We start from the raw sequence: 13,948 nt of genomic DNA, 5'->3' as shown, positions 1-13,948 counted from the left end.
TAGGGAATGGTTGCATCAAGGGGATGGCCTGCCACAAGTGGAATTCCCCAGGGATCTCTGTTGTTTGATATCTTTAACAATGACCGGGACAAGGGGATGGAGTACACCCTCAACCAGTCTGCAGAAATAAACCAAGCTGGCTGGGAGTGCTGATCTGCTAGAGGGTAGGCAGGCTCTGCAGAGGGATCTGGGCAGGCAGGATCGATGGGCCAGGGCCAGCTGCACGAGGTTCAACAAGGTGAAGTGCCACGTCCTGCACTTTGGCCACAACAGCCTCATGCAGCTCCACAACATGGGGGAAGAGTGGCTGGAAAGTTGCCCATGGAAAAGGACATGGGGGTGCTGATACAGGCAACTGAACATGAGCCATTATAAGCCCAGGTGGCCCAGAAGGCCAAAGGCACCCTGGCCTGGAGCAGCAATGGTGTAGCCAGCAGGAGCAGGGCAGTGATTGTCCCCCTGCACTCAGCACTGCTGAGGCCACACCTCAGATCCTGTGTCCAGTTTTGGATCTCTCAATGCAAGAAAGACATTGAAGTGCTGGGGCATGTCCAGAGAAGGGCAGCAGAGCTGGTGAAGGGTCTGGAGCAGCTGAGGGAGCTGGGGTTGCTTAGCCTGGAGGAAGAGAGGCTCAGGGGAGACCTCACTGCTCTCTACACCTGCCAGAAAGGAGACTGTAGCCAGGTGGAGGTCAGTCCCTCTTCCCAGGCAACCACCCACAGGACAAGAGGAAATGGTTTCAAGCTGCACCAGGTGAGGTACAGGTTGGACATCAGGAAGAATTTTTTTCACTGAAAGGGTTGTCAAATCACCATCCCTGAGGGTATTTAGAAGACATGCATATGTGGCACTTGGGGACATGACTCACTGATGGCCAGTCCTGGGTTAATATTTGGACTCTGTTCTTACCTACACAATTTGAAATTTAATTTAACTGTGCTTTATTTCATTTTTCAGTCTTAAGGAATAGAGAGCTTTTCTAAGAAAATTGAGAGAATAGAATATTGTATGTCTCTCAGCATCTCACAAACTATGCAATGACTCTAATACTTGAAATCTCTTAGCAATTTTAGGCTTTGAAATTCAAATAACTACTCTCTTCTACAGAATCCTGAACTACAAAATGTCCTGGTATCACACTGAGATGATCTGCTTTGCTAGGATGGTTAGCATCTAAACAGAGAAAATAACCAGTGCTGACCGACACAACCCAGTTAGACTTTTAGATACAGAAGCATGAACACATCTTGTCTAAAGTGAAGCTTAACTTTCTCCTGAGAGGCTTTGATGTCACAGTGAAAAGCAAAGAAGGTGAGAGGGTTACGTGTCAGAGCCAGGAGAGATGGTTTAGACAGGCAGAGGGATTACAAAGTTTTCATGTGTATCTGAGACAATCTTTCAAAATGTTTCAAAAGTAAAGGCGACAATCCTACAATATGTAGTGAAAAAAACTGTTTCCTACACTTGAGATGAGGCCATAGCACCATGTGATGCCTGGTATCCCAGGCAGGTTTCACATCTGGTGTCAGCCTGGCTTTGTTTGTTTCCTGGCACTTACTGCTTTCAGTAATGTGGCAATACTGGCAGGTCCTAGACTTTAGGATGGACTCATAATCAGCACAGGCACAGAAATTTGCTGTGAAAACTAAATGCCTGAACATGCTATTACCAAAATATATATAAGCAAGCAAGTTAATCTGGTAGGCAGATCTCCTTGTTAATCAGGATTACTTTATCACTATGCAAAGTCAACCCACCAGAGATTTACAAAAATCAAGATGGTAACTCCACCCTGCTGCAGGTGTGTTGAACAAGACAGAAAGTAACTGCAGAAATGCAGGTGTGGGAAGCAGCAAACAGCTCTTTCCTGGGAGCTCCTCCACACAATTTCAGGAGAGAAAGACCACAGTTGCTCAGGACACATACCTGGCTGTAGCTCTGGATGGCACCTCTGGCCTGACTGCTGCGGGACGGGAGCTGGGCAGAAGCTGTTTCACCCAGGGCGAGGGTCTGGTTGCTGTGGTAGCTGGCTGAATACTGGAAGGATCCTTCAGGTTTGGAATTGAGCTGGAGTGCACTCTGGGAGAGGAGGCTGGGCCCTGTGGGAACAGGATTTGAGAGCAGTCAGAAGGCCTCAGTGAAAGAGCATACCAGCATTATCTGTCAAGTGAGTCTTGAAATTATCAGATGTATCTGGCTTCAGATTTTCAGAATTTGACTTTTTAGTAATTAAAACACATGCATTACTTTGTTTCCTTACCACTCAGTCATCATGTTCAAACAACAGACCACATTGCTTTCTTTGTAGGAAATGCATCATTTTGACTGGTGAAGAAATTCTATGCCTGAACAAATCCAACCATACTATTTGGTAGAGAACTGCTTTTCAACTCAGAATAGCTGATGAGGGTTTTTCCCCCTAAGGATAAGCCTTGTTTATTTCTCTTAATTATATCCAGTCATTCTGCCTGGGAAATGCTAACTTGTTCCTCCCTGAGCCCCCAGCACATTAGATCTATTGATTACTGCCACTGTCCTGTACACAGAGTGATGTAATACTTTGGTGCCTGTAGGGATGGATGGCAGCCTTTAAAATATTAATTGCTCTTCTCATCATGCAGGACACACCCTGATCTCAGTGAACATTGATAACTATTTTTCAGCTATCTTATCTTCCCCACCACAGCACTGCATAGCAGGAGAGCCAAGTACAGGCAGCAAGCCTGAACTGGGGCTGCCAGACTGAAGGGCATGTCAGGACCAGGAACACTTTCCACAGTTATTTAGTAGCTCTGTGAAACTAAAACATGTCCTAATCTTCATTAGGTTCACCTGCAAGTGATTTAGCTTACCACATGCACATAGCAAATTTCCCAATTTTTCCACACAGGAATCAAGTGCACCTGCAGCAAATTTGAAGATGACACCAAGATGAGTGGTGCAGTTGCCACACCTGAAGTATGGGATGGCATCCAGAGGGACCTGGACAAGCTTCAGAAGTGGGTGCATGGGAATCTCATGATGTTTAACAAGACCAAATGCAAGGTGCTGCTCCTGGATCAGGGTAAATTCTGGTATCAGCCCAGGCTGGAGGATGAACAGATCCAGAGCAGCCCTGCCCAGAAGGACTTTGGGGTGCTGGAGAGGCTGGACATGACCCAGCCATGGGCACTCACAGCCCAGAGAGCCAAAGCAGTGTGGGCAGTAGGGTGAGGGAGGGAATTCTGCCCCTCTGCTCTGCTCTGGTGACATCCCACCTGCAGTGCTGCACCCAGCTCTGGGCATCCCAGCACAGGAAGAACACCTGTTGGAGCAAGTCCAGAGAAGGGCCACTAAGTTAAATGGAGCACCTCTCCTATGATGAAAGGCTAAGAGAATTGGGGTTGTTCAGTCTGGAAAAGTAAAGGCTTTAGGGTGATCTAACTGAGGGCTTCCACCACCTGAAGGGAACCTACAAGAAAGATGGAGAGAGACTTTTTATAAGGGCATGTAGTGGCAGCACAATGGCTTCACATTGACAGCTTTTCTTCCTAACAGCTTTAAATTAGCTGTTAGGAAGAAAATCTTGCCTGTGGTGGTGAGGCAATGGCACAAGTTGTTCAGAGAAGATGTGGATAACTCATCTCTGTAAGGGTTCAAGGCCAGGTGGGATGGAGCCCTGAGCAACCCAGTCTAAATGGAGATGTCCCGATCCACAGCTGTGGGGTTGGAACTAGATGATCCTAAAGATTCTCTCTGACCCAAGCCATTCTGTCATTCTACACACAGAGAGCTACATTAAAGAATACACACTTAATCCTCTTTCTGTCTTCGCTGATACTACTCTCTTTCAGTGTCTGGGCCCAGGAAGTGAAATACAAGAGGAGGAAAAAGGGTTGTACCTTGGCCATTGCACAGGTTACCTTCAACCCAACAGCTGTCAGGTGTAGCACACTCAGTCGCTCCACAGGGATGACAGGTTCATCCTTTGGTTAGCACTAACAAGCTCATGAGAGCACAGAAGGTGACACAAGCCTTAAGAGATGTGAAATGATTACAGTGATTTTGCTCCTACAGAACATGTGGTAAGTTCAGTTTTAAACAGACTCACAATGGAAAAATTCCAATGAATTTACCAGAAATAACATCCAGTACATTCCTGATACTAAGGCAGTTTTTATGACCTTTAAATCTTTGCTATGAGGATGTAAAGCTGTTCCAAAATGATTTCCACTTAGAAAACATGCAAACAACCCCACCCCCGAATTACACAGAGAGTATTTTTTCCTCTAGCCCATTTCTCAGAAATGGCAGAACCATTAGAACTGCTATTTTCCAAATCCAACCTGGACTGCTCGTATTATAAACAAATTGTAGTAGGCTATGTAAAGAGGAAGTGCTCCCATCTAAATGCAGACTGGGATTTTGACACTATTTTACACATCAACACAATTTATACTGCAAAATCAATGGTATTCATCAGAACATTTGACATACAGGACAAATTGAGAACGTAAGTTCTGGTCTCTGGATTTTCCTTACAAGTACAGAAGGAGGTAAAGCCCTGTGTATGCTGTGAGGCCAGTGAAAATGTATCACATCCACAGGAGAGCTGAATTTAATCCTCTATGGGTAAGGCTTATAAATCCAGCCTTTGGTATTTTCCATTCCCTGGCTCTGCAAATAGGTTTTATTTAGTGTTTTCCATTTAACTGGTTTTGTTGCAAAATTTCTTCTTTATTAAATAAATACTTTCACTTTTTTTTTTTTTTTTTTAATTTTAAGAGCATAAAGATGCTTAGTTCTAAAAAGATCTGTAGGGTTTATTTCAATCTCTTGGATTTTGAATTTTCACTGATAATTTTTCTGTGATCAAGTGATGAACAAGATCAAGTTCAGAAATTTCACAAAGGCATAAGTTTCCCATGAGAAGCAAAAGTTGCAAGAAGAAAGAATTTTTTGTGCATGAAAGTGTTTGTACTCATTCTGAAAGTAATTATGCTGTGACATTTCTAAAGCTTAAATAATGATTAAACTATCACATGCTATGAATGCAATATGTTTAAATTTTCATTGCATCTGGCTTTCAAGTGTTGCTTTCATACTACTGTGGCTCACTAGGGGATTTACATTGCCAGCTAGAAACACATACATGGGTTCCCTGCACCATTTAGTTTAAACACTTCCATGCACTTAAAGAAACTTATCCAACCTCTTAAAAAAAGAATGTTAAAAGTTTGGCACACATAGTTTGAAGTTCACTAAAATACTGGTTTTATTTAGCAGTTTTTATTTTTTACCATAACAAGCAGTAATGAACAATTAAAATGAACATACATTTCAATTAATTGCAGAGTAATTTCAGAGACACAGATATATATTTTAAATAAGCCTAGAATTTTAAATAAGCCCAAGCAAGTGTAGAATAGAGTAGTGGTTGCTCACCTATAAATAGCAAAGCCCTAAATCAAGCATACAAACTAGAGGATACATTTGAGATAATTGAAGTGACCATGAGAAAACACGAGTTGTTTTTTAGGGAGTACAAGCATTCCCCCCTTGTCTGATAGGGAAAAGATGGATTGCTTTTCTCATTAACATTCTTAAGATTCCAAACTGAAGGTAAAACCAAATCTTCTAAAGAGCCTGCAGTTCACTCAGAAGAGAAGTTTGTTTGTGTCTTGTACACTGATGCCTCTTGACAATAATCTATCATTTCTTCCAGGCTAGAATTTAAACTCTGTTCATCCAACTGTTTTTCATTTGCTTTCAGAAGAGTTAAGGCAGCTGGAAATTCTCAATTTTCAGCTATGCACTGGAAATCACTAGTTAACTGCTAGCACAATTCAGTCTTACTGGTTCCCTTAATGAGACATAATTTAAAACAAACACTTTGGGCTTCATAAGATTTGGTGTAGCAGATATCAATGATCTGTAGTATTGCTTTAAAATTTTGTACTGTTTGGTTTCCATTTGAGTCTATGGGGAAGACATAAATACCTGTTCTCCCTTATGCTTTCACCACCACATTAAAAAAAGAAAAATTCCTTGTGAAAGAATATTGATGTTGGATTATTCAGGGTTGATAGTACCAATTTTTCTCTGATTCAGTTTGTGCCACTCTCCTCCTTTATTGAAATGGTAGAGGTAAGAGTGAAAATTCAGGAAACTGAGTCAGAGCCATCATACTGCAAGAGACACCTCTGTGGACTCACTTTGAATGATGGAGCAGGGTAGAGCAATCAACTCTTTGTCTCCAGTTTGGAGGACAGATACTGCAGACAATACCTTCCTCTTCCTCTTATCCTTGAGCAGAGCAGTGTGCAAGCCTCCCTAGGTGGCTCCCCTTGGCCTCTGTAACCCAGCTCGGAAAGGAGCTGGCAGGACAGGGAGAGGGTGGTGTCTTGCTTGGGACACAAAGTGCACTAGACTGGGGGAAAGCTGCTGGAGCACAGAGAAGACCAGGCAAGAAGAGAACAGATGTAGGTGGAGGATATGCTTACATCAGGGAGCCAACCCACAAAGAAACTTCAGAGGTGATGGAGAGCAGAGGACTTTTCTAGGATCAGAGAAGGGAAACTGGAATTTCTTCTGTGGTTTGGAAGTCTAGGTGCTGGCAGGCACTGACAGGGTTAGAGGAAAATGACTCTCCCATTCAGGCAGTGAGGAGAGGGGGCCTTGTGTGAAGCCCTTTCCCTTAGTTTATATTACCCACCCCTCTTGCTGCCAGTTATGCCGGTTATTATAAGGTTATTATTTTTTGTATTTCAAAACTTCCTAGTTTAAGAGATGTGGAGGACCTGAGTGTACCTTGCACACCTCAAGCCAAATGGACAAGAGGAACAGAGGCAGTGCCCTCTTACCAAAGAGAGCAGCACTGAAGCCCACACTTGCCATCTTCCTGCCACACTGCATTTGCCAAAGCAGTCTGACACTGCACTGGCCAGCCTGGTTCTGGGCACGGGGAACTCAGCATTGGCCATCAGTGTAACCTGGTGAGCTCCAGGCTCCAGACAAACCAAAGCAGAGGGAGCTTCCACAGCAGCTGCCTGCTGCTGCCACGGGGGAACCAGGAAAAGCAGGAGGCCAGGGTTGCAGCATGAGCCCCATGGCACAGCTGGGGCTGAGCTGTGCCCCCTGGCCTGGGAGGGACAGGGATCTGCACTCGTGGGATTCCTGCAGGGGCCACTGCTTTTCCCTCTGAAAATACCATGCACAATGCTGCAATAAGGTGCAGTGTAGCTATTTAAAAACCAAACTAAGGAAGTGAGTGGTCTTAAATGATGAGACTATTATTAATTCAAGGACCTCACAGTAGGAGTTGATTACGGGAAGCAAGTGATGCAAAGAACCCAGGCTACTATTATAATTCATGACTGGGTCAAAAGTGAACAAAAAAAATGAAATTATGAAAACATTTGTCTTTTTAATTTTCAAGAGCAATATTTTCTTTGAAAATAAAATATCTTGCCTGTCATTTCTGCTCTCTTCAGGTCATGTCCTCTTCCTTCTTACAACATTCAGGGTAAAAAAACCAAAAATCAAACCAAGGAAACAAAATCACAACCTAAAAATTTAATTTTTAGTTTATGTTTTAAATAAATTGTTCTTGAATGGAAAGTGTTTGCAAGCAAAACTATTTTAAATAACAGAAAAACAAAATACTAAGAAACTTCCCAGTACCTGCTTATACTGTTCCAGCTAAAAAAAAAAACCAAATCAAACCAAAACCAACGAAGACCAAAGTGCATCAACACACTGACTTTTGATTCAATGAAAAGTCATTAATGCTGACTGAAGCTTCATTGAGAGATTACAAAAAATAGGCATCAGCACCAACAGTTGTTGAAAAGACAGGAATCTTGTTTGGGAGTCAGAGCTGGTGAGTCATTAAATGTTTTCTTCCCTTTAACCGTAGGGTAAGAACTTGTCTAGTGACCACACAAGTAGCAGAGCTCACCTGAATCATACCCCATGGTGATCATAAGCAGAAGAGTATCTCATATAAGAAAGCTAGTAGGAACTTGGGCTCCAAGGAGCTTACCAGAGTCAGAAGATAAGCAATTTTCTAAGTGCTGAGAGATTAATTCAGTACACTGACATTGATTTGAGATGGGGGGCAATGAAGGTCAAGCTATTAAATTTGTAATATTTCTAATACTACCAGATCATGAGTGAGGTTTTAAAAACAAACACATGATGGAATCATAGAATTGTTAAGGTTGAAAAAGACTCCAGGATCATAGAATCCAACCTTTGACTGAACACCACTTTATCAACTAAACCACAGCACTAAATGCAACTTCCAGTTGTTTCCTGAACACTTCCAGGGATCATGACTCCATCATCTCCCTGGGAAGCGTCTTAACCACCCCTTAAGTGAAAAAAAATCTTCCTGATGTCCAACCTGTACCTCACCTGGTACAGCTTGAGACCATGTCCTCTTGTCCTGTGGGTGGTTGCCTGGGAGAAGAAGCCAACCTCCACCTGGCTACAGTCTCCTTTCTGGCAGGTGTAGAGAGCAGTGAGGTCTCCCCTGAGCCTCTCTTCCTCCAGGCTAAGCAACCCCAGCTCCCTCAGCTGCTCCAGACCCTTCACCAGCTCTGCTGCCCTTCTCTGGACATACTCCAGCACCTCAATGTCTTTCTTGCATTGAGAGATCCAAAACTGGACACAGGATCTGAGGTGTGGCCTCAGCAGTGCTGAGTGCAGGATGATGATCACTGCCCTGCTCCTGCTGGCCACACCATTGCTGCTCCAGGCCAGGATGCCATTGGCCACCTGGACACACTCCTAGATCATGCTCAGCCAGCTGTCTACCAGCCCTGCCATGTCCTTTTCCATGGGCAACTTTCCAGCCACTCTTCCCCCATGTTGTGGAGCTGCATGAGGCTGTTGTGGCCAAAGTGCAGGATGTGGCACTTCACCTTGTTGAACTTCATGCAGCTGGCCCTGGCCCATCGATCCTGCCTGCCCAGATCCCTCTGCAGAGCCTGCCTACCCTCTAGCAGATCAACACTCCTGCCCAACTTGTTGTGAACCATGAACTTGCTCAGGGTGCACTCCATCCGCTTGTCCAGATTGTTGATAAAGATATTAAATAGGACTGGCTCAAATCCTGGCCACAAGTGACTGGCCACCAAGTGGATGCAGCAACATTCACCACTACTCTTAGGCTCTGGCTGTCATTCCAGTTTTTAACCCAAGTCCAAGCCATAGGCTGCCAGTTTTCCCAGGAGAATGCTGTGGGCAAAAGCTTTTCTGAAGTCCAGGTAGATTAAATCCACAGTCTTTCCCTCATAATCAAAGCAGGTCACCTGGTCATAGAAGGAGATCAGGTTGGTGAACAGGACTTGCCTTTCCTAAACCTGATCCTGACAGGGCCTGCTTGTCCAATATGTGCCATGTGATCACACTCAGGATAATCTGTTCCATAATCTTCCCCAGCACCAAGGTTGGGCTGACAGCCCTGTAGTTCCTCCTTCCAACACATCTTGTAGACAGGCATCCCATCTGCCAGCCTCCTGTTGTCTGGGACCACCCTGGTCAACCATCATGGTAACTGATGGTAACTGATGGAGAGCAACTTGGTGAGCTCTGCCAACTCCCTCAGCACCCTCTGGGAATCCCATCCTGCCCCATACAGACTTGTGAGTGTCTCAGTGGCACAACAGGTCACTCACAACTTCCCTTGCATTGCAGAAGTCTGTTCTGCTCTCCATGCCTGTCTACCAGCTCAGGGGTCTGGTTGTTCTGAGGGTAACTGGTCTTTCTGATAAAGACTCAGGCAAAGAAGACATTAAATACTTTAGCCTTGTTCCCCCTTCTGCCCAAATCCAATAATGGCATTGGCAATGTTCCCCCTCCTGCCCAAATCCAATAATGGATGGAGATTTTCCTGGGCCCTCCTTTTGTTGTTAATGTATTTGTATAAACACATTTTATTATCTTTCACAGCAGTTAACAGATTGAGTTCTAGTGAGCTTTTGCCTTTCTCATTTTCTCTCTGCATGACCAAATGACATCTTTGTAGCCTTCCTGAGTTGCCTACCCCTTCTTCCAAAGGTAATAAACTCTTCTTTTCCACCTAAGTTCCAGCAAAAGCTCCTCTTCAGCCAGGCTGGACTTCTTCCTCATCAGCTCATCTTTTGGCATGTAAGGATGGCCTACTCCTGCGCCATTAAGATTTCCTTCCTAAAGTGTGTCCAGCCTAGCAGGACCCCTTTTTTCCTAAGGACAGTTTCCCAAGGGAAAGTCTGATAAGATTTAAGTACAATCAGTACTTGTGATAGATATTTAAACTACAGGAGAGCAAGTTAAGGTTGCAGGGGTGTGGATTTAACTCTATTACACACTGAAAGATCTTTACAGTTTTTCTGTCACATTGTAGCACCATTACTGTGTCACAAAGCTAAATAGTCAGATAAATGTGAGTTTTCTTGTAAAGGAGGAACTCGCAAAAAGAAACAACAGAAATTGCTCTCTTGGGGATATCAATGATAATCTATCCCTAGTGTCTGCCTGTCAAACATCTGAAAAGTTGCTCCCATTTCCTAATCCTTAGACCACAGTATCTTAGGGAATACTTCAAACATTTTAGCTTCACAGTATCTAACAATTCAAGATATAGCAATAGTATAGTCGATCTCCAAAACAAACAAAACAAATAAAAAAGCTGATTTATGAAACAGGATTAATATATTACACCACAGAGTAGAATTTAGTGTGCAACAAGTATTCAATAATACATTATCTGATCGTTTTTCCATTATAAAATAAATATCAGATAATGATAAGTTACATACAGCGCTATATTATTGCAAAATAATGGTACGATTAATTCAGTATTCCAAATCTGTGCAATAATTACCTCTGAATTGGCTAAAATAATCACAGTACAAACAACAGAAACATCTACCTAGTCACCCTCTGTGAGGTAATTGCATGTTTGTTACCTGAGTTTTTCATATGAAGTTACAAACAAAAATAGCAGGCACGTGAAAGGAGAAGGGTTTTTTCTTCTTGAGATTACAAGTCTGTTGGCTTCCCATTTGCTTCTCCAAGTAAGTAGTAAAATGTAGCACTACTATTGTGCTATACATCTCCATTTGGTCAGTCATCTATTACAATGCCAGTTCTAATTGACAAAGGAAATAGACCAAAACGTGCTTGAACGACCATTTAATTAGCTCCCATACCAATTATAAACAACACTTCACTCACCTTCGATCAACTGACAAAAGTAGTAATGATAAATTATAGAGTAAGTGTAAATAAAGTGTTTTTAATTAGTGTAATTAATCACTTCACACATTCTTCAACCTGCTTTGCTCATTTGGATAACAGTTGAAAGAAAAACACTGGCAAAACTCCTTTAATGTCCTTTAAACATTCATTTACAGAGTTAATAGGTTGAGGTGCCTCACATCCCATTGAGAGGAGCCACCTCCTAACTGTTAGTATATGCCTAATTAAGGATCTCAAATACCAAAAAGTCATCACTTACTTGTTTCTTCTGCCTCCCAGGTCATTTAATTTGAATGCAAAAGATCGATTCCTACCCTACAACCTACTTTTTTGTTAGTTCATTAAAGTGTCTGCACTCCGACTAAGCAGTTGCCAACCCCTCCTAAAGCTGAGTTCTATTTGTTGCCCAGTTTTGCAAAGGAATGGATAATTTAAAAAGAACAGCATAACAAGAGAGAGTTTCTGATGGTAACCTGCTGGTGTCCTTCCACAGTATCTGCTATTGGAGAAGAGGTGATTCTAGTTAATGACAAAGTGGACAGACTATTCCTGGTGATACTGAATTCTTTGGCATCTCACTAGTACATCCTGGTTTCTAAGTCCTGCTCCCAGAATTAAACTGCTCCATCTAGAATGAGTGAACTTTCCTTCCAAATCAGAAGGTTAAAGAACACTTATCTGTCTGTTTTAACCCCCTCCGTTGCCCTGGGTCCTATTTTGAGGTCATCTGAAACATTCTTTGAAGAAACTCTCTATTGCCAAGATGATTTAGGATGGTTTTGGAAGTGGAGGGATTGAGTGAGCAGAAGGGAGGCCCTGCAGTACCACAGAGGGTGGCAAAACACAGTGACAATGCTATATAGGTACACACCTTCTCCATTTTCTAGTCTCCAGGGAAGCTGAGAGAAATGCAGAGGCACGGGGCAATAAGGAAAGTCCTTGGGAACTAGATGACAGAACTTTGTGGCAATCTTAAAAAGAAGACATTTTCTTAACTTGAAAAGGGAGAGATTTAACCAAAGCAAAACTTAAGATCTGCAGTTGGAAACACAACTTGTCAAACAGATGTTGTAGGAAAAGAATGGTTTTCAAGGCACCTGCTAGTCTGACCTCAAATAGGAGATAACAAGCAGCTCTCCTATACCAACAGTAATAAGCATGGCACCCATTCTCCCTCCAAATCTTAGCCTAGAACTAGAATAGGTCTAGGAAAACATTTCAACATCCACCTCCTACGAGATATTAAATATTAAATATATCAGTAGCTTTATATTACTAGAAAAAATGCTAAGGCTGCACAACAGCAAAGGAATTCCATACCCTAGAAATGAAGAAAGTTGAAGGGCAAAAAAAGGCAGGGGGAAGGTAAGAGGGGGAACACCATCTGCATACTTAAAATGAAGAAATAAATGGTAATACTTTAAATGCTTAATCACAGGCAGCTCCCTTGTTACGAACCAAACACATCTCTTTAGATGAGAGGCAGCAAATCTTAAATGGCTACACTGGAAACAAACCTGTTTTACAAAAAAGGAAAGTAATTTATATGCAATGCCATGCTCTACCAGCATTAAGAGGGCTGTGCTCTACCTACAAATACAGAAAAGGTCTTTAGTACTGCAATAGAATGTATTCTTAGGTAGTGGAAAATAGGATTTTGTGGAATGCATTCACAAGAGTAGAAAAAGTTCATTTTTAACCAAGAATTCTATAACTGATACATATATATATATGGAGAAATGATGCAAAAAACTAGGCTGATACCATTATATAAGTGAACAATACAAGGATATTCCTTCTAACTCTCCTTCTGACCTAATTACTATTGGAAAGAAAGATGAAAAACACTTCATCAGTAATTGAACTGTAAATAAAAACGAATTTCATTAGATACTGATTATCTTATGCTTTTTGCACAAGGTAAAACTTCTGCCAATACTGTAAGAAGAAAACAGGCATCTTCTAGGACTTGAAATAATAAATCTCTACTCCAAGGGATAGCAAAGCACCATAAATGTCCACAAGAAGTAGTAGAAAAGTATAAAACTTGAAGGGCATAGGAAAAAAAAAGTTTTCATTCCATCTCTACAGTAAATATTTCTTTTTTGATTCTTGGAAGATTTTTTTTTTAAACCTCATAGAGTAAGGTAACATAGTAAAGCTTAAGTAATCCTGACATGATAGGGTAACTTCAGATAGTATGTATTTTGCTTTTTATACCATATCATGCGTAGCATTACTCCAGATGTTTGTATGAAATGCAAAACCAGCCAGATCTTCTTTCATAAGCAATACTGGGTAATGTTTGACAGCAGGAAAAATCTGGAGTTCCATTACTAATGAGAGAAATTCCTGAAGATGCTGCAGACCAGGACTGAAATACATGCACTGAGCAAGAATAGATCTATACATATTTAGGCTCAGAATATAGAAGCTGGCCTCGTCTTTGTTTTTCTTCTGTTTGTTTGTTTTGGTTTTTTTAACAGAAAATCTATCCTCAACTGAGTTTAAAACCAAGGATAACCATACTAATGTGAGTTTTTAATTGACCCCATGATTAAACCAATTTATTTTGGTAGAAGATTAATCATATTTTATGAAATTATTTGCTAAACCCTGCAGATATCGAAATCAGATAGCCTCTGAACAAGATAATTTATCATTGGCCATTAGAACAATGAGCTTTATTGGAGCAATAGATAGACACAATACAAGAACACGA

The 13,948-nt window shown here is 41.9% G+C and overlaps 1 protein-coding gene across 3 annotated transcripts in view; it reads right to left on the bottom strand.

Moving 5' to 3' along the window:
- CTNND2 (catenin delta 2) overlaps nucleotides 1-13,948 on the bottom strand; it is a 521,421-nt gene that overhangs the window by 277,043 nt on the left and 230,430 nt on the right. For all 3 annotated transcript variants that reach the window (XM_058819679.1, XM_058819688.1, XM_058819696.1), the window contains exon 5: nucleotides 1,927-2,099. In XM_058819679.1, the coding sequence (XP_058675662.1) occupies nucleotides 1,927-2,099 (173 nt within the window). The remainder of the gene's footprint in view (nucleotides 1-1,926; nucleotides 2,100-13,948) is intronic.

The sequence above is a fragment of the Ammospiza caudacuta genome, chromosome 1 (assembly GCF_027887145.1).
Source record: "Ammospiza caudacuta isolate bAmmCau1 chromosome 1, bAmmCau1.pri, whole genome shotgun sequence".
Lineage (NCBI taxonomy): Eukaryota > Metazoa > Chordata > Aves > Passeriformes > Passerellidae > Ammospiza > Ammospiza caudacuta.
The sequence above is the reverse complement of the archived record's forward strand: the minus strand, read 5'-3'. Positions and strand labels throughout refer to the sequence as shown.